The sequence below is a fragment of the Ceratotherium simum genome, chromosome 16, assembly GCF_057802395.1.
Source record: "Ceratotherium simum simum isolate JZ-2026a chromosome 16, ASM5780239v1, whole genome shotgun sequence".
NCBI classification, from domain to species: domain Eukaryota; kingdom Metazoa; phylum Chordata; class Mammalia; order Perissodactyla; family Rhinocerotidae; genus Ceratotherium; species Ceratotherium simum.
In genome coordinates, this window is record NC_141915.1 from 9025207 (window position 1) to 9046653 (window position 21447).

Here is a 21447-nt window from a genome sequence, read left to right on the forward strand (position 1 = left end):
CAGATATGTTTTCCTAAATAATCCTCTGAGGTAACAAGCGACAGTATCCTAATTCCAGTATTGTGTTGGCAAACTGGCTCTCCAGGAGAAAAAAAAAAGCCCTGTTTTGTAGCATTTGCTGATTTCTATGCTGTAAATAATTCCAGCATGGCCGATTTCAACACACCAATGACTGGTGAAATTCCTGAATATTTAACATCGGGCTCTCAGAAGCTGGTGCGAGCCCACCACAGCACACACTGCAGAGTTCCCATTACACTGATGAACAAACCAAGGCCTAAAGACATCAGTTTATTTGCCATAAGGCCACATAATTAATAGCTAACCCTAGATTCGAACTTGAAACTTCTAGAAAAAGGCCACTGATGGCTTCCACTACTCCATTTGTAGTCACCACCCTAGGTAAAGAAAAAATAAAGCATCACTTCCAAAGACATAGTTCAGAAGACCTTCGTAAAAAGAGAAATGTTCTTATAATTTGACTTTTTTTTTTCAACTTTTTGACACTAATCAGGGCTCTTCATCCACTGAATGGACTAAATGGAGGGTCCTAGATAAATGAGCAAAGGAAAGAGAAAAATGGGAAAAGGAAAAGATAGGATGGGAGAATAAGCAGAAATGTTAACATAGGTCGTAACTAAATGGAGTAAGAGAATAATATTTCCAGTGGCTACAATCGTGGACATTTGCTGTTCTATCTGCCCAGTTTCCCGTCTTCTTGAAAGAGCAGCTGTGTCTTCCTTCTGGGGAATGGACTTTCATTTTCAGTCCACGTAGTTAGGATGGAGCTGACTACTCCCTGGCTCCAAAGATGGACTTGTGACCTAGGACTGATAAATGGTTGTGTGACACAGCCCCAGCCATAGCAATGCTCTAGGCATGTGTGTGTCAATCAATTCAAATAAAGCCAGTGAGGGAATTTTGAGACTTGGCCAGAATTATTGGGAAAGAGGCTACACTGGTTAGCATATACGTCTAGAACTCTTTTGCTACCATAGAGGAAGAGCCTGCTTGAACGTGAAGCCAACAAAAAAGAAAGCAGAGCCAAGATAGAGAGAAAAGCTGAATCCTGGTACCATCATTTGAGACTCTAGATTCAGCCATGCATGGAGTCAATACCACCCCTCAACTTTTCAATTATGTGAGCCACTAAATTCATTTTTGGTCCCTAAACTGGCTTGAGTTGAGTGTCCATGACGTGCATGTAAAAGGATTCTTATTAATGCAGCTTCTTCAGGGAGTCAGGTTCTTGTTCCTTCATCTTGAAATGATAGAATTTTAGTTACAGAGGGGCCTTTACAAACCCCTAGACCAGCTCCAGACCAGCCATCACACCACCACTCACACCAAGAGCACCATTCACATTGTATTCAAATAGTTTATGTTGACTATGTTGTGAATAGTTCCCCCTGGCTGTGACTTGTGAACCAGAGGACCTGCCAACCACCCACTCAGGGGAGAACTTACCTGAAAGAAACTAGGATTCAGGTTAACGTCAAAATTATTTCATGAGCACTACTCAATATTTTTTACAGAATTGTCAATTGACTTGTCTGAATGTAAGTTCAGAACATGTCCTGCGTAGGAGACACTTGGGTTCAGCCATGTACAAGAATAAATACAGCCCGTAAGCGGGCTGAACAGTGAACAGATGACATTATAGAATCTCTAAAAATGGGGTAGATAAACTTTGGTCCATTTTTCCTAAGAGAGTGGAATAGAAGATTTTTAAACCTTTGGAATCAATTAATTATATGTTAACAAAGGTGTATAACCAGCTTCCTATGAATGCATTTCATTAGCCCTCTAAGGATCTACCCTATGTTGCCCTAAGATACCCTATATCAACAAGGCCCAAACCAGCTTGTTCTAAGAACTGGAAGGACTTTTGGTTCTCAGAGCATGACTGACTTGAATCCTCTACTGGCAGTTCACAGAGTCCTGGTCATAGTGATAACTAATGTTTGCTAATTAGCTCATTTAATACTCTTAGTAAGCCTGTGAATCAGCTCCTATGATTATCCCCACTTCACAGGTGAGGAAACTGAGGCACAGAGGAGGTTAAATAACTGTCCAAACTCAAACAGCTAGACAGTGGCAGAGTAGGCTTTGAACCCAGGCAGCCTGGCTCCAGAGTCTGGCCTCTTAACAGCTGTGCAATGCAATAACTAAAGACTCAGGGCTGGAGAGGAGTTGACAGAGGACCTGGTCCAATGTCAATCTACAGATGAGGAAAAGGAAGCCTAGACAGATGAAGTGACTTCACTAAAGTCATTCAGCTGCTTAATGACAGCTTCTACCCAGGTTCTTGCTTCCTAGTTCAAGGTGCTTCCCTATGACAAGAGGAATTAGAGGGTGCCATTACCTCAGGTGTGAGCCTACCCAAAGTCCAGGCCAACCAGGACCTCAGGAATCCTTCCCTTCAGGCCCGAGGACAGACAGAAGGGTCTGTGCACACAACCCCAGATTGAGCCACCCCAACATGCCCGGAGAAACTCAGCTCCGCGGAGCTCCACCTGGGTCTCCCTCATGTGGCTGCTCAGACCGCGTCCACTATATACACAGAATTATTTCTCAGGTCCAGTCCTTCAATCCTCCCAAATTCTTGTGTTCTCCAAGCAAGGAGTAGAACAGAAGTGTCCTGATCTGAGGAATATAATTACCCTTGATTTCCATTCTCCATCCTGTGAAGTGGCAGAGCTTCTGTCTTGGTCCTTAACCACACCATGTATGTCTGTGTCCAATCCTGATGTCTTCCTTTACAGGAAATGTGTGGATACAGAAACCTTCAGGGACAACAGCCCCAGGTTCTATTGTGGTGTCATCATGATGTCACACCAAGTTTTGCTAACTGAAGATGACTTTGGGGGTATCGGGGAACCATAAGGGCCATGTAGATGAAAAATTAATCTATGGCACAGTACAATATACCCATAGGTAAGGAGGACATTATAGAATTTAGCTATAGAAAAACAAAAATGGATCATTCTCGGAGACTATTGGTAACTCTCTCTTGCCCAGGTTTAAAACTGGCAGGTAAGAATTAGTGCTGTTCACACCCAGCATTTCTCTGACCACTTTGGTGAGTTTCTTTTGTGGGATTAATTTACCATAGGCTGGTGTCAACCTAAAGAGAGCCTCTTCCTCACAACACAGAGATTCAGCTTTGGAAGTGAGTGTGAGCAACCTGTTTCCACCTTGAATGCAGTAATTACACACAGCTTCTTAACTTACTCAGAGTAGGGCTCTCATTAGAGACTCTTTTCGTACATTGTCCATTCTGGGACAAATTTGGGGGAGAAATGTTTGAAGGACTGATAAAGCTTGCAGGAACTGATCAATAAATGCCTCGAACCCGTATAAATGCCTCAAAATTTGTCCAATTTACGTTGATGGTAGCTTCCAAAAGAGAGTGCTATGTCTGTTTCCCTCTGAAACTTTCCATACTTGTCAGAAAACAAGAAAACAAAGCTTGAGAAAGAGAGAAATTTTCCTAAAAGCAGAGACATTAAATTAAGATTCCCTCTGGAAAGGTTAAATTTAAAATTACATCTGGCTTGAAGCCCTGGATGCAGCTCTACAGGGCGAGCATGCTGGCGATGCTTCCCTCACCACGTGGGGAGAACTGCTCTCTGAAGGACAGCTTTGGACAGAGCTGGGCCTCAGCAAACACTAGAACCGGGGACTCTCCTGGGACACTCTCCCTGTCTCCCACCTCATTCTCTCCCACTGAAGACCAGCTTTTCCACAGGGGGGATCACAGTCACACACACTTTCAGAGCCTCACATTTCCACCACTAGAGAGAAACTTGGAATCACTATTTCTGGCCCCCAGGACCAAACAACACACTTCTGAATAACCTATGGGTCAAAGAAGAAATCAAAAGGGAAGTCAGAAGGTATTTTGAACTGAATGAAAATTAAAACACAATAAATCAAAATTTGTGGAATGTCCCTAAAGCTGTACTTGGTGGCAGATTTACAACATTAAATGTCTATATTAGAAAAGAAGAAAGGTCTCAAATCAATGACTTCAGTGTCCATTTTAAGAAACTAGAAAAAGGGCAAATTAGATTCAAATTAAGCAGGAGAAAGGAAATAATAAAGATAAGAACAAAACCCAATGAGATACAAATGAGAAAAACAGTAAACAAAATCAAAAAAACCAAAAACTCTTTCTTGAGAAGATCAATAAAGTTAATAAACTTCTAGCCAGAGTGACCATGGAAAAAAGAGTGAAGACACAAATTATTAATATCAGGAATGAGAGCAGTAACATCACTACAGATTAAACAGATATCCAAACAACAATATTGGGACTTCATTCCAGTAAATTGAACATCTTAGATGAAATGTGCCACTTACTTGAAAGATACACACAACCAAAGCTCACTCAAGAAGAATTAGATAATCTGAATAGTTTATACCCTTTAAAGAAATTGAATTTATAGTTAAAAACCTTCCCACAAATAAAACTCCAAGCCCAGAAGGATTCACTTTTAAGATAGAAATAATACCAAACATTTAAGGCAGAGATAATACCAATTCTACACAAATTCTTCCAGAAAATTGAAGAGTAGGGAATATTTCTCAACTTATTCTATGACGCTAGCATATCCCTGATACCAACAATAGATAAAGACATTGCAAGGAGAGAAATAGATCAATAACTCCCATGAACACAGGTGCAAAAATAAAATTTTAGCAAATCAAATACAATATAAAAAAGGATAGTATACCATGACCAAGTGGGGTTTATTCCAGGAATGCAAGGTTGGTTCAATATTCAAAAATCAATAAATGTAATTCACTATGCTAACAGGCTAAAAAAGATAAATCAGGATCATCTCAATACATGCAGAAAAAATATTTGACAAAATCCAACATCTCTTGCTAAAACCCTCAGTAAACGAGGAATAGAAGGGAACTTCTAATTAAAATATCTGCAAAAACTCTACAACTACTATTATATTTAAAAGTGAAGCACTGAGTTCTTTCCCCCTATGATCAGAAAAAAAGGCAAGGATATCTTTCTCACTAGTATTCAATATTATACTAGAGGTTCTGTGCAATATGGCCAATGCATATAACCAGTACAATATGACAAGCAAAATTATAAAGGCATACAGATTGGAAGGAAGAAGTAAAACTGTCTTTATTCATGCATGACATAATCTTTGGTTTAGAAAGTCCTCCAGTATCTACACAAAACCTACCAGAAAAAACATTAGTGAATTTAAGCAAGGTCACAAGATACAGTGTCAATAGACAAAAGAATCTATTGTATTTCTATATACCAGCAATAAAATTTCAGAAATTATAAAATTTTTATATCTACTTACAATAGCACCAAAAAAAAAATATTTAGGGATAAGTTTGACAAAAAATGTGCAAGACCTGTATACTGAAAACTGGAAAACAGTACCTAGAGACAGAAAAAAAACTAAAGACGTAAATATGTGGAGATATATACCATGTCCGTGAATTGGAAGTCCACAGATTGTTAAAATGCTGGTTCTCCCCAGTTGATCTATAGGTTCAACGTAGTCCCAAGTAAAATCTCAGGAACTTTTTGGTTGAAATTGACAAGTTAATTTTAAATTTTATGAGGAAATGCGAAGGACCAAAACAACTTTGAAAAAGCACAATAAAATTGCACGACTTATACTACCTTTCATAAAGTTGAATAATCAAGCAGTGTAGTATTGATGTAAAAGTAGATAAATAGGTCAGTGTGACAGTCTTAAAATAGACTCACTATATATGGTTAATTGATTCAATAAGGAAAAGATTTTTATCACCATATATAAAAATTAACTCACAATGGCTCATAGATCTAAAATTATAAAACTTTTAGAAGAAAACATAGGAGAAAAATCATTGACCTTGGGCTAGGCAAATATTTCTTAGATATAACACCAAATACACAATCCATAAAAGCAAAATATTGATAAATTGGTCTTCAAAATTAAAAACGTTGCTCTTCAAAAGACAATGTTAAGAGAATAAAAAGACAAGTCACAGTCTTGGAGGATACATTCCAGAAATATATATGATAAAGGACTTGTATCTAGAATACACAAAGAACTCTCAAAACTCAAGTTTGGTGAGAAATAAATTCACAGATTCCAGAGGTTACTGGATTACACTGCCCGTTGAATTGGCAATCTGCCAAGTCTCTTATAGTAGAGTTAAGTAATTGCTTGGTAATGAGTGGGATCTGACCATTGGAATGGGGATATCTGGGAGGATTCAAAAGACTTGGACTCTACTGAATCTCTCGACTCCTCTGAAATTAACCCCACTGGGCTTCTTGTCGATTAAATCATGGATCCCTTTTGGGGAAGGGCTGGATTGTTCCCCTCATGCCCCACCTTTGATTGTTGCTCTCCTAGGAACCAAAGTCAGAATTCAACACAGCCTTTAGAATGAAATGCAGGGGCAGGGCATGGTGAGGGATATCGAGAAGCATTAGAAATTCCTTAACATGGGGAAAATTTTTTTCAGGGGAGAAATATTCTGAGTATTTAGCCAAGACAGATGAAACGTAATTTGGGATATGGCTCAATTTATTCATATGGATACATTTACAAATGAATCCAGTTTGAAAATCAGCCTGTGTGGTCCTAAGAGCTTGCTGGTCCAGCTAACACAACCCAGATCTAAATGTGGTCATAAAGAAATGAAATTAGGGGGGCCGGCCCGGTGGCATAGCAGTTAAGTGCGTGCGTTCCGCTGCGGCGGCCCAAGGGTTCGCAGGTTCGGATCCTGGGTGCGCACCGACGCACCGCTTGTTAAAGCCATGCTGTGGCGGCGTCCTATAAAAGCAGAGGAAGATGGGCACAGATGTTAGCCCCGGGCCAGTCTTCCTCGGCAAAAAAAAAAGGGAGGATTGGCATCGGATGTTAGCTCAGGGCTGATCTTCCTCCCGAAAAAACAAAATAAATAAATAAAGAAATAAATAGGAAATGAAATTAAAAGACATTGATAAAAGGGGAGGCATCCAGACTTCAGGAGACAGGAAGATGGTGTGGCTCTTTCCTACGTGTCCTGCCCATTGACCACTTCCACATCCCCCAACAGAGCCCGGATCTTTCTACCTTATCATGAGTGACAGATCAGTGAAGTAAGCAAGCAACAAGATCTTTAATGGCTATGTTTGAGTTAAACAGGAATGCTCCTGGATAGGGCCGCTGTTCAAATAAAGACCTTGATCTTGGTGGCAATGGGAGAAGCCCAAAGAGGCCAAGCCCAGGTAATGGTAATCAACTCTCAGAGGTAAAGTGGACGGTCACATCATCAGATCTCTAGGGATGAAAATGCTGGCTATGGCTCGGGCTCTCCAGTAACCAAACAGGAAAGCTAGCCAGGTCTTAGTTACTTTGTATAACCAAAAGTTCTCCAGCTGTGGAGAACCAGAAGCCTGACTCGCATTAAGGAGCCTTAACTTTTTACCCACTTCCCTGACCTGAGTCAGTTCACAAATCCAGATCCCCTTAAAGGATAGGATGACTGAGTCCCACTGTGGAGAATTCTGCTCTGATACCACATCTGCTGCACAAGCCTCCCTCCCAGCCATTCCCAAAAGCAACTGCAGCCGTTTGCCCGCTGACACTAATCCCCAGGAACTCACACCGCTGGCCTTTGTCAGTCTGTGTGGGGACGTACAGGACCTGGTGATAAATGAAATTCTAACTTCAGTTTGCGTCTTGGCAGGCCCGGTGGAAACTCAGCCCTTTCTGAGGATATTTCAACATTCTGAGTGTTTAATGGACTGTTTGGCCTCAGCAAGTAGCAGAAGGCCCCTTGGTTCCCCGTGGCCAAGTCTCATGTGACCCTGCTGGTTTATTTCACAATACTTACACTACCTGACATTACCCTAGTTATGTTAACTAGCTCTCTGTCTCTTTGTCTCTTTCAACTAGAATATAAGTTATCTGAAAGCAGGAACCATGTCTATCTTATACACTGGCACATTCCCAGAGCCTGAAATAGTGTCTGTTATGTAGTTTATAGAGTAAATGATGGTGGGATCAGTCAGATGTCACTGGAGCAGTCCTCCCAATAAACAAAGTTAATCAAAAGCAAAGCTGCATCCCTGGAAGAATCAGAAAGCAGGCCACAAAGACTTCACGCCTGATGGGTCCTGATTCCTATCACCTCTCCACCCAGCTCCCCAGTCTGACGGGTGCAAAGGTTAGCAGGACTTGGAGAATGCCCGCGTCTATCAAAGACTTAATGAAGTAGTGAGTCCAATTACAGGGGCTTTTTCGGATGTAGTCTCCTTGCTGGAATAAACAAACATAGCTCCTGGCACTGGGGATAAGCTATTGATCTGGCAAATGCATCTTTCTCCATTCTGATGAACAGAGAATACCAGAAGCAATTCAGTTTCAACTGACAGCGTTAGTGGTATACCTTCAGGGGACAGCTGTGCTATTTCTAGTGATTCAGAGCATGAATCCCAGAGCCAGGATTACCTAGGTTCACCTCCTGGCTCTGCTACTTGCCAGCTATGTGACCTTAGGCAAATGACTTAACCTCTCTGTGCCTCGGTTTCCTCATCTGTAAAACAGAGACAAAGGTATCTACCTCAAAGGATTATTATGAACAAAATAAGTTAATATTGTAAAGTGCTTAGATGAGTGTCTTGCACATGCAGTAAGTGCTATAGAAATATTACTTAGCTGTAACTATTAAATGTTATCTTTGCAGCTCCAAGACGGTATCAAGTCAGCAGGTGCCTGATTACCTCACCCTCCTTCAGGAGATCATGCTGGTACCAGGTCACCACAGGTGATATCCTGCTGGTCTGATCTGGAAAGCAGGATGTAGCTAGCACATACCTCTCCTTCTGTCCCCAGAGCTGTAATTATGTAACTCCTATAGATTATCATCTCCTCTCCTCTTGTCATCCTATCTTTCTCCTCTGACCCTGTGGGCTCTCAGAGCTCCTGCCACCACCAGCATGGCCTCCCAGCCCAAGAGTCTAGACTTGCAAACCTTTCCTTCCACTAGTGGCAAAGAGCAGGAGTGGAGGATAAAGAAAAAGGGGCCACACACCTGGAGTCAGGGGTGGGCCATCACCATCAGACCAGTGACCACGCCTCAGGAGCAGGGCAGGCCCAAGCAGAGTACTTGGGCTTCCAGAGGAAGGGGAGGCCCTTTCTGCCAAATTGAGCCAGCTCCATCACTGGCTATGTTCCTCTCTGGCTCAGTGGCTTTCAACCTTCCTCTGACTCCAACTTACAAATTTCCGGGGGATTTTTGTGAGTGGAAAAGCATCCAAGGGTTTCTGCCATGCTTCCTCCTCAGGCATCACTTGGGCAGACGCCGGCAGCCTGCACTCGGATGCACGGCCAAGGTTGGAACCACACCCCCAATCTGGGCAGAAACTGATGCAACCCTGTCCTGTGCTATTCTCACAGCCTTGCCTTCCAGGTCCCACTAGAGGGGGACCAGCCTCAGGGAAGGAGATACCAAGGGGCCTCAGGCATCCTTGTTGAATGAAGACCTGGGATGGCAGATATATTCACCAGGGTCCACATGTAATTGCCTCTTTCTAAACCTCCACGTTCGAGCCTGGGGTAAATGCTCCGGTTTGTGGTACTTCACGGAAAACACTGCTAACAATCGAGACCCGCCATGACAGCCAAGGGTATTCCCGAGGTTGAGGCCTTAGAAGGGAGAAGCAAGGGGGTGCATGTCTGCGTGACAACCCAATCTCTTAGAGGACAAAGGAAGTGAGGCTGAGCTTAGGAAGCGCACGGGAACTAAATATGACAAATGAGCATCAACAGAGGAAAAACCACCAAGACCCCTATACCTCAAGAGGACATGCACAGCCCTGTCTTCCACACCGCCTGGGAGCACAGCAGCTAGGACTTGAAGAGAGCCTGGGCGTCTTTTGAAATGCAAACACGCAGGTCTACTGTATACCTATCGCCCTCTGGGGTCCGGGGCCGGGTCCTCCTGGTTTCTCTTTCTATCATCTCAGTTCTGTCTTCAAACTGTTGCTCCAAAGTAAGTAGCCTTTCTCACTTTTCCAAAGAAGAGCCTCTTTCTTCTTTAAAAAAAAAAAGCCCATTCTTCCTTCCTAAGGAAAAAAAAAGTAGCAGAGACATACCAATGAGTCATGCAGGATGTGAGGAAAACTTATTTTGGAGTCAGGTGTCTTCAACAAATGGTTCCCATCAGAAAGCAAGTATTTCCAGAAAATGTACTGTTTAAGTACAGACTCACCAGTAACCTCAACTGTCGAGCCCCAGGCCTGGGGACAGGCTTAGCAGCTTCTCAGAAAGAAGTGACAGGATATTTGTTAGAACATGAAGAGCTTGGAAGAGTGTGAGGCTCCAGGAAACAGGACAGTCAACTAATGGTCCATTGAGACAGGCTCTGTCTCTCGGGTCCTCCCTCCAGAAAGAGACCTGAGGAGACTTCTCTTTCTTTAGAAAACAGCACGCCATTTTAATTAAAAGGACTTTAAAATTTCAGAAACAACTCAACTAACTACTTTCTGATATCAACAGCAAGGAGCCAAGTTTACGCAGCAGGATCAAAATAAGATTGTTGGTCAAACTTGAATAATTCAGACAGCCATTTGCACATTTCACTGACGAGCTTTTATTAAAATTGTACATAGATCTCATACTCAAATTTTTTAAAAAAGAACTTTTTTTCCTAGTATCAAAATAGTTATCTTTTTTAAATACCTTGAAAAACTTTAATACAATTATTTTGTTATATATTAAGTATTTTCCTAAAATCTCAATCATGTCTCTCCCATCGCTCTCTCCTAGAATCCTGCCTTACTGTCACTTCCACTTTTTTTGGCATCTTTATGCTTTATCCCAGAGAAGCATTACAAGGAAAAGAAGATTTTCTTAAGTCCACTATTTAAATTAAAAAAAAAAAAAAAAAAAGATATAAAAAGGAGAAGCCAACGACAATATTTGATTTGATACTGAAGATTCTTACGAACTAGGCTTCCCTACAGAGTTATGCTCTAAGTTTTGCCACATCCAAATCACTCTTTAGCACAGGTACTCAGGCCCTGGAATTATTTATTTAAACAAAACATCAGTTCTTGCCCTGAAATGGTAACACTGACCCAACAGCACCCTCTCGTGGCCAGAAGTATAAAAGCATCCAACAATACAGGATATCTGGACAGTAGGTATCGGAAGTCTAGAAGCAGAGACCAAAAAACATTTATTTTCAGGGCTCACGAGACAACTGGCTCCCCAAAAGCCCACTCTCAGCACAGGCTGCCTACAGCTGCTCACTGCAAAGTCGTGAGAATGCCAGCGTCACAGGAGACTGGAATACAGCATCATAAGCTGGACTCAGGTAATGTCTTCTTCCGACCTAAGGAGAGAGTGTGGTATTTCACCTTTTGCAAGGTGCCGAAAGAAGTCTGCTCCCCAGGAACACTCCTTTGTGACGTGCCAAGGGCACTGCCCCTCGTAGGCCTGCCAGCCTTGCGAGGGAGACGGAGAGAGCTGGGCGCGGACCGGACGTCCCTCTCCGGGTGGCTGGCGGGGCCCCTGGCCAGGCTCCCTGGAATCCCGAGGGGAGGAGACAAGCCCTGGGCCTGCCCATCCATGGCCGGGCTCAGCCTGCCACTCCCCAGGGAGCCTGAGGACGCCTGGGGGGCCACCTCTGCCCTGTCATTCTTCCTGTTCTCCTTCTTCCAAAACACAGACCTCAGAAGGGTGAGGGTCCCTTGGGGGACTCTGTCTGTCTCTGAGTCTCTTCCCTCTGCATTAGCCCTCATCTTGGCAAAGGTACTTTGGCGACCATCTGCACTGTTTCTAGATAATGCCGTGGCACTTGGAGCCTCCTTGGGGGAGGGTGCTCTGCTACTGCCCCCCGCCTGGCCACTGCCCTTGCAGTTCGTGGTCCTCTGGCCCTCCAGCCGGGCTCGTTTCTCATTCTCCATCGAGGGCATCACCGTGAGGGGCAGGTTGAACTGTTTTGGAAGTCTGATGTCCTGGCTTGCATTTTCCTTGAGTTTCCTCGCTGTGTTTAGACCATCTGAGTTTCCAGGGACCGCACCATGGCTGGGGGGGCCCGAGGGGCAGGGCACTCCGGCCAGTACCCTCTCACTGGCTCGCCCACTATCTTCACCCTTAGCAGAGAGGGTGGCATCTGACCTTGGCACTGCTGACTTCTCGTCGCCACCAGCAGCGCCTGTCAACAGCTGCACGATGGACTGGCTCGTGGAGCGAGGTCTCCGTCTGGACTCCAAGTACTCCACCAACTCGACAGATGCACCGACTGGTTTCTCCCTGGGTCCAAAGGACCACCGGAGGGGCATGGTCTTGAAGGCGCCCTGCTTGGCTCTGGAAGGGGTGGGCGCCTTCATGCTGATGCTGCGGCCTCGTACGCCCTGTACCAAAGGCCTGGACTCCAACCCTCCTGAAAGAGACACCAAGAGCGTCAGTGCCCAAATATCGCTCCAGCTGCAGTAAAAGTCACTGCGACGCCAGTCATCTAACAACACTGACTGAGCACCCCCGATGTGTCAGGGACTGCGCGGGGCAGTGGAGACACAGGGAGCAAGACACACATGGCTCCCACCCTCAGGAACATCCGCGTTCACACCCACGTCCCACAGACTCCATTTACGTATTTGAAGCGACAGGGCAAGCCAGGGTCAAAGAAGGCAGCTCCATGCCCAGGCGGCACAGACTCCTGATCAAGCCCAGTCTCTGAGGCATCTGGCCCTAAGATTTAACACCATTTTCATTCATCTTTAAATGTTTCCGTGAAACAGAATGCTCAGCCACAGTCCCTGCTTTTCCAGGTCAATTTAGGTGCTTGTACCTTTCAAATGCAAGAATCTCAGATATCCTACCCTGGGCTAAAAAAAAAATGAATTGTGTTTCATTTTATCAGAGCTGCCATATATGCCTTCACTGTGTGTTTTGCAACATCTGTATATAGTGGCAAAGACGTTTTTGATAAATACTGTTAAATGAGAAAGAGTCTAGAAAAACATAGTGTAATCCAACTTGGAAAAATATACACACATATATGCACATGTATGTGTATGATGCATGCATGTGAAAACGCACAAACAAGTATGGAGAAATAAACAGTAAGATGGCGGAGGCGGAGTCAAGATGGCGGCGTAGGCAGACTCTGAACTCACCTCCTCCCGTGGACACAGCCAATTTACAACTACTCGTGGAAAAATTACCCCTGAGACAGAACTGAAAACTGGATGAGAGGAACTCCTGCAACAACGGACAATCCTAACTGGGGTGGAAGAGGCAGAGACTCCCTTCTGGAGAGGAAAACGCCGCCTTCACAAGCCGCCAGCGTCACGGCCGCCGGGAGCAGCTCACAGGTACGCAGCCTCCCTGGAGGCGCGGGGCCCTGAGCCGGGGAGCACCCCCGCTGTGGGCATTTTGTGGACCCAGCACAATCGACACCAGTGGCATAATATCTGACCTTGCCTGCTACTAAAGCATTGGGAGCACCCCAGAAAACCCGGTTCACAAAGAAACTAAAACTGGCTCTTAAAGGGCCCGCGCACAAACTCACCCGTTCCAGAAAGCATCCTAAAATCACCAGAAAGAAAGGTGCACACTGCTTTGGTGACAAGAGACTCACCTAATAGGCCCTGAGTGCATCTCGGTGAGGGGTGAGACCTCTCCAGGGACTGGGACATTGGCGGCGGCCATTGTTGTGGCCTGGTGTGAGCGTGCTGACACAGACGCCACTGGAGTTTTCCCTGAGACCAGCTAGCCCAGGGTCTGCTCCACCCGCTAGAGCACCGATTTAATCCAGCTCAGCCAGGGCAGGCAGCCCACCCTAGAGACTGGCCCCACCCAACAACAAGCCCTCAGGCAACGTGTGGGCCTGCATAGATTGGTGACTGGATTTTCTGCAGCCTGGCAACTGAGCTGACTTGAGCGGGGCAGGGTGTGCACAAGGAGCGGGTGGAGAGTGTGGGGTGGTGGCGGAGTGTGTGGGGCTCCCGCCGTGGAGAGACTGGGTCCGCTTGGGGAGGTCGGGGCGCTCACACGGGGCAGGACTGTGTTGACTGTGTGTGTGGACCTCTGGGCGGCAGGGCTTGTCAGCTGCAGAAGACTTGTGCTTCTCAAAGACCCACATAGGAGGTTTGCCCCACCTTCCAAAGCCTGAAACAATTGGGTGCTCCTGTGCCTGAGGCCAGCCCCACCCAGCTGCAATCCTCAGAGAGCTGACAAGAGACCTAATAGGCTAGAGGTTTACAGCAATTCTAAGGCCCTGAGCCTAACAACCTGCCACACTGGGGGCCTACTCACTTAAAAGAAATACTGCAACAGAAATGTGGTATTAGAACTTACAGCCAACTGTGCTGGGGCTCCCCACCTGATAAAGAGACTGAAGGGCCCACAACAACTACAAGCAGCTGAGCATTACAACAGCTGGCCAGGAGCATAACTCAGCCTCCCTGGGCGCCTACAGGGAGAGCAAACAGGCCACAATAGAAGGACACACGTAGCCCACATAGGGGCCACCCCTGGAACATTGAGAACTGAGGGAAGCACACTGGAAGCCTCCTAAGCCATCACTTACATAAGGTCACCTATCCAAGAGCAGGAGACGTAGCTGACCTACCTAATACGTAGACACAAGCACAGGGAAAGAGGCAAAATGAGGAGGCAAAAGAATACATTCCAAGTAAGGGAACAGGACAAAACCCCAGAAAAGGAACTAAGTGAAACAGAAATGAGCAACCTACCTGACAGAGAGTTCAAACTAAGAGTGTTAAGGATGCTCACTGATCTGGGGAGAAGAATAGATGAACTCAGTGAGAATGTCAACAAAGAAATGGAAGATATAAAAAAGAACCAATCAGAAATGAAGAATACAATACTGGAAATGAAAAACTCATTAGAGGGACTCAAAAGCAGAGTAGAGGATACAGAAGAACGGATCAGTGAGCTGGAAGAAAGACTAGAAGAAATTACCCAAGGTGAACAGGTAAAAGAGAAAAGAATTAAAAAGAGTGAGGACAGTCTAAGGGACCTCTGGGACAACATCAAAGCGCACTAACATCCGTGTTATAGGTGTCCCGGAAGGAGAAGAGCGAGACAAGGGGGCAGAGAATCTATTTCAAAAATAATAGATGAAAACTTCCCTAACCTAAGGAAGGAAACAGACATCCAGGTACAGGAGGCACAGAGAGCCCCAAACAAGATAAACCCAAAGAGGCCCACACCAAGACACATCATAATCAAAATGTCCAGAATTAAAGATAAAGAGAGAATCCTAAAAGCCGCAAGAGAATGTCAAGTTACATACAAAGGAAACCCCATAAGGCTATCAGCTGACTTCTCAGCAGAAACCTTACAGGCTAGAAGAGAATGGCACGATATATTTAAAGTGCTAAAAGGAAAAAACTTACAGCCAAGAATACTCTACCCGGCAAGGTTATCGTTCAAAATGGAAGGAGAGATCAAAATTTTCCCAGATAAGCAAAAATTAAAGGAGTTTGTCACCAAGAAACCAGTGTTACAAGAAATGTTAAAGGGACTGATTTACGGGGAAAAGTGAAGACCACAAATAGGAAAAATTATCTATTTCAATGATTGAACGTAATGGATACAAATGCACAAAAAAGAGGTTAGATATGATATCAAAAACATAAAGGAGGGAGGAGGGTAGTTAAAGAGTACAGCTTTCAGACAGAGGTCAAACTAAAGTGACCATCAATTCTGTATAGAAGAAGTAAGGAACAGAGAAGGACTACTTAAACACTGAGGAAAAAAATAAAAAAGTTAAAAATGGCAGTAAGTACATACTTATCAATAGCTACTTTAAACGTCAATGGACTAAATGCCCCAATTAAAAGGCATAGGGTGGCTGACTGGATAAAAAAACAAGACCCATATATATGCTGCATACAAGAGACACACTTCAGACCTAAAGACACTCACAAACTGAAAGTGAAGGGATGGAAAAAGATACTCCACGCAAATGGCAATGAAAAGAAAGCTGGGGTAGCAGTACTCATATCAGACAAAATAGACTTTAAAACAAAAACTGTAAAAGAGACAAAGAAGGGCATTACATAATGATCAAGGGAACAATCCAACAAGAGGATATAACACTTGTAAATATCTACGCACCCAATGTATGTGCACCTAAATATATAAAGCAATTATTAACAGACATAAAAACAGAAATAGACAGTAACACAATAATAGTAGGGGACTTTAACACTCCACTTACACCAACAGATAGATCATCCAAACAGAAGATCAATAAGGAAACATTGGCCTTAAACGACACCTTAGAACAGATGGACCTAGTAGATATATACAGAGCATTCCATCCAAAAACCGAAGAATACACGTTCTTTTCAAATGCACATGGAACATTCTCCAAGATTGATCACATATTAGGCCACAAAACAAGTCTCCATAAATTTAAGAAGATTGAAATAATACCAAGCATCTTTTCTGACCACAACGGTATGAAACTAGAAATCAACTATAGGAAGAAAATCAGAAAAGCCACAAATACATGGAGATTAAACAAAATGCTACTGAACAACGACTGGGTTAACGAAGAAATCAAAGAAGAAATAAAAAATACCTGGAGACAAACGAAAATGAAAATACGACATGCCAGAATTTATGGGATACAGCAAAAGCGGTTCTAAGCAGGAAGTTTATAGCGATACAGGCCTATCTCAACAAACAAGAAAAATCTCAAATAAACAATCTAAAAATGCACCTAAAGGAACTGGAAAAAGAAGAACAAACAAAGCCCAAAATCAGTAGAAGAAGGGAAATAATAAAAATCAGAGCAGAAATAAATGAAATAGAGACCAAAAAAACAATAGAAAAAATTAATAAAACCAAGAGCTGATTCTTTGAAAAGATCAACAAAATAGACAAACCTTTAGCTAGACTCACCAAGAAAAAAAGAGAGAAGGCACAAATAAGTAAAATCAGAAATGAAAGAGGAGAGGTTACAACAGACACCTCAGAAATACAAAAGATTATAAGAGAATACTATGAAAAACTATATGCCAACCAATTCGACAATCTGGAAGAAATGGATAAATTCTTAGAATCATACAACCTTCCAAAACTGGATCAAGAAGAAGTGGAGAATTTGAATAGACCAATCACCAGTAAGGAGATCGAAACAGTAATCAAAAACCTCCCCAAAAATAAAAGTCCAGGACCAGACGGCTTCCCTGGTGAATTCTACCAAACATTCAAAGAAGACTTAATACCTATCCTTCTCAAACTCTTCCAAAATTGAGGAGGGGAAGCTCCTAACTCATTCTACTGAAGCTGACATTACCCTGATACCAAAACCAGACAAGGACAACACAAAAAAGAAAATTACAGGCCAATATCACTGATGAACATCGTCACGAAAATCCTCAACAAAATACTAGCAAATCGCATGCAACAATACGTTAAAGATTATACACCATGATCAAGTGGGATTTATTCCAGGGATGCAGGGATGGTTTAACATTCGCAAATCAATCAACGTAATACACCACATTAATAAAATGAAGAACAAAAATCACATGATCATCTCAATAGATGCAGAGAAAGCATTTGACAAGATCCAGCATCCATTTATGATAAAAACTCTGAATAAAATGGGTATAGAAGGAAAGTACCTCAACATAATAAAGACCATATATGAGAAACCCACAGCTAATATCATCCTCAATGGTGAAAAACTGAAAGCTATCCCTCTAAGATCAGGAACCAGACAAGGATGCCCACTGTCACCACTCCTATTTAACATAGTACTGGAAGTCCTAGCCAGAGCAATCAGGCAAGAGAAAGAAATAAAGGGATCCAAATTGGAAAGGAAGAAGTGAAACTGTCACTATTTGCAGATGACATGATTTTATATGTAGAAAACCCTAAAAAATCCACCAGAAAACTTTTATAAGGAATAAACGAAAAAGGTAAAGTTGGAGGATACAAAATCAACATACAAAAATCAGTTGCATTTCTGTACACTAACAACAGTAGCAGAAAGAGAAATTAAGAATACAATCCCATTTACAATTGCAACAAAAAGAATAAAATACCTAGGAATAAACTTAACCAAAGAGGTGAAAGATCTGTACACGAAAACTATAAAACATTTCTGAAAGAAATTGAAGAAGACACAAAGAAATGGAAAGATATTCCGTGCTCTTGGATTGGAAGAATTAACATAGTTAAGATGTCCATACTTCCTAAAGCCATCTATAGATTCAATGCAATCCCTATCAAAGTTCCAACAACATTTTTCACAGAAATAGAACAAAGAATCCTAAAATTCATATGGAACAACAAAAGACCCCGAATAGCTAAAGGAATCCTGAGAAAAAGAACAAAGCTGGAGGTATCACACTCCCTGATATCAAAATATACTACAAAGCTATAGTAACCAAAACAGCATGGTACTGGCACAAAAACAGACACACAGATCAATGGAATAGAATCGAAAGCCCAGAAATAAACCCACACATCTATGGACAGCTAATCTTTGACAAAGGAGCCAAGAACATACAATGGGGAAAAGAAAGTCTCTTCAACAAATGGTGTTGGGAAAACTGGATAGCCATATGCAAAAAAATGAAAGTAGATCCTTACCTTACACCATACACAAAAATTAACTCCAAATGGATTAAAGACTTGAATGTAAGACCTGAAACTGTGAAAGTTCTAGAAGAAAACATAGGCAGTACGCTCTTCGACATCGGTCTTAGCAACATCTTTTCAAACACCACATCTGACCGGGCAAGAGAAACAATAGAAAAAATAAACAAATGGGACTACATCAAACTAAAAAGCTTCTGCACAGCAAAGGAAACCATCAAAAAAGCGAAACGACAACGTAACAATTGGGAGAAGATATTTGCACACAATACATCTGATAAGGGCTTAATCTCCAAAATATATAAAGAACTCATGCATCTCAACAACAAAAAAACTACCAACCCAATTAAAATTGGGCAAAAGACCTGAACAGACATTTCTCCAAAGAAGATATACAGATGGCCAACAGACACATGAAAAGATGTTCAAAATCACTAACTATCAGGAAATGCAAATCAAAACTACAATGAGATATCACCTCACGCCTGTCAGAATGGCTATAATTAACAAGACAGGAAACAACATGTGTTGGAGAGGATGTGGAGAGAAGGGAACTCTCATACACTGCTGGTGGGAGTGCAAACTGGTGCAGCCACTATGGAAAACAGTATGGAGATTCCTCAAAAAATCAAGGATAGAACTACCATATGATCCAGCTATTCCACTGTTGGGTATTTATCCAAAGAACTTGAAAACACCAATTTGCAAAGGTACCTGCACCCCTGTGTTCATTGCAGCCTTATTCACAATAGCCAAGACTTGGAAGCAACCTAAGTGCCCATCAAGGGACGAATGGATAAAGAAGCTGTGGTATATATACACAATGGAATACTACTCAGCCATAAGAAACGACGAAATCCAGCCATTTGTGACAACATGGATGGACATTGAGGGTATAATGCAAAGTGAAATAAGTCAGAGGGAGAAGGCCAAATACCGTATGATTTCCTTCATTAAGTAGTAGATAATAACAACAATAAACAAACACATAGGGACAGAGATTGGAGTGGTGGGTACCAGAGGAGGAGGGGGAGGGTGAAAGGGATAATTCGGTACATGTGTGTGGTGATGGGTTGTAATTAGTATTTTGGTGGTGAACATGATGTAGTCCATGCAGAAAGAGAAGAACAATGATGTACACCTGAAATTTATGCAATGGTATAAACCAAAGTAACTACAATAAATAAAAAAAAAAAGAAAAGAAAAACAATGGGCACATTTTTCTGGATTATAAATAATTCATGCTTAAATTTAAAATGTAATTAGTATACACTATAAACTAAAAGAACAAAAACTTATCTGTAAGGAGGAATAATTGTTGAAAAGCAAACACTGATGTTTCTCATTGAATTATTAAAAATTGCATGGAAAACAAAAAAAAAAAACAAAAAAAAACAAAAAAAAAAACAGTAAGATGGCAAGGTGTAGAGGGGGCCGTGGGGGTGCTGTGTATGACTGACTTTCTTCCTAATTCTTTCCCAAATTTCGATGTTTCTAAAGGGAACATACATATAAGTAAGGTTGTGTATTTTTTCTTAAGAAACACTCGTCAGTTATAAAAACAATTCCATTTACAATAGCATAGAAAAGAATAAAATACTTAGGAATTAACCAAGTAGGTGAAAGACTTGTACAATGAAAACTACAGAACATTGCTGAGAGAAATTAAAGACATAAATAAATGGAAATATATCCCATATTCATGGCTAGGAAGACTTAATGTTATTAAAATGTCAATATTACCCAAAGCCATCTACAGATTCAATGCAATCCCTATTAAAATCCCAATGAGGATTTTTGCAAAAATAGAAAAACCTATCGTAAAATGCATTTGGAATTTCAAGGGACCCTGAATAGCCAGTCACAAAATGACAAATAGTTATGATTCCACTTTATGAGGTACTTAGAGCAGTCAAAATCAGAGACATAGAAAGTGTGAAAGCAGTCGCCAGCAGCTGCAGGGAGCGGGGATAGGGTGATATTGTTTAACAGGCATACAGTTTCAGATTTACAAGATGAAAAGAGTTGTAGGAATGGACGGTGGTGATGGCTGACAATAATGTGAATGTATTTAAAACCACTGAACCGTACACTAAAAAATGGTTAAGATGGTCAACTTTGTTATGGGTATTTTAACACAATAAAAAGAAAGGAAACACTCAGTCATCTGTCATTGTACCATCAAGGTGCCTTGATTGACAAGATGCCTGCATTCGCTGAAGAAACCTTCAACTGAAACACGCAACCCACGTGGTACAAGGATAGTCGCACACATTTAGAGTCGCATGCACCCACGACGCAAGCCTCTCACCCACAGCTGACCGCTCTCATCACGGAAGATGGGAGCAACTCCAAAAACGAGCAATGACCGCGGCCACAAAAAGCCCCTTACGAAGCACAGCCAACGGGGACGTGCTGTACGCAGGGGGACGCTCGGGGCAGAGGCGAGGGCTCGGGGCAGCTACGGAACGGGGTACAGGGTCACGGCGCACGCTGGCGGGGGAAACACAGCACACACCAGCCAGGCTCCCAGGAAGAAACAACTAGAAGACAGAGGAGTAGAACGCCCATTAACAGAAGGAGTCTGACAGCATCTCAGAGGTTCCTTGAGAACATCACTTTCAGGTTTTTCACCGATAATTCTTAGTATTCTTTCTTTAAACCATTTCTTTAGATTAGCCAGCAATAGACACAATTCCACCCAAAATATTTCATAATTTCAGTTTCGACCGACCTCGTTCTCCACCATTAAATTTCCACACCTCAGAGGAGAAAAACATCCTGGGGTCTGAGGCCTGTGTGAAGTTTCTCCTCTTCCGCA

At 42.6% G+C, this 21447-nt stretch overlaps 1 protein-coding gene across 2 annotated transcripts in view; it reads right to left on the minus strand.

Moving 5' to 3' along the window:
• Window positions 1–9225: 9225 nt before the first annotated feature.
• USP43 (ubiquitin specific peptidase 43) overlaps window positions 9226–21447 on the minus strand; it is a 64934-nt gene continuing 52712 nt past the window's right edge. Inside the window, exon 15 of one of the 2 annotated variants that reach the window (XM_087440422.1) lies at window positions 9226–12420. In XM_087440422.1, coding sequence (XP_087296548.1) covers window positions 11333–12420 — 1088 coding nt within the window. In that variant the 3' untranslated portion in view covers window positions 9226–11332. The remainder of the gene's footprint in view (window positions 12421–21447) is intronic. The other variant, XM_014789796.2, reaches the window with a different exon arrangement.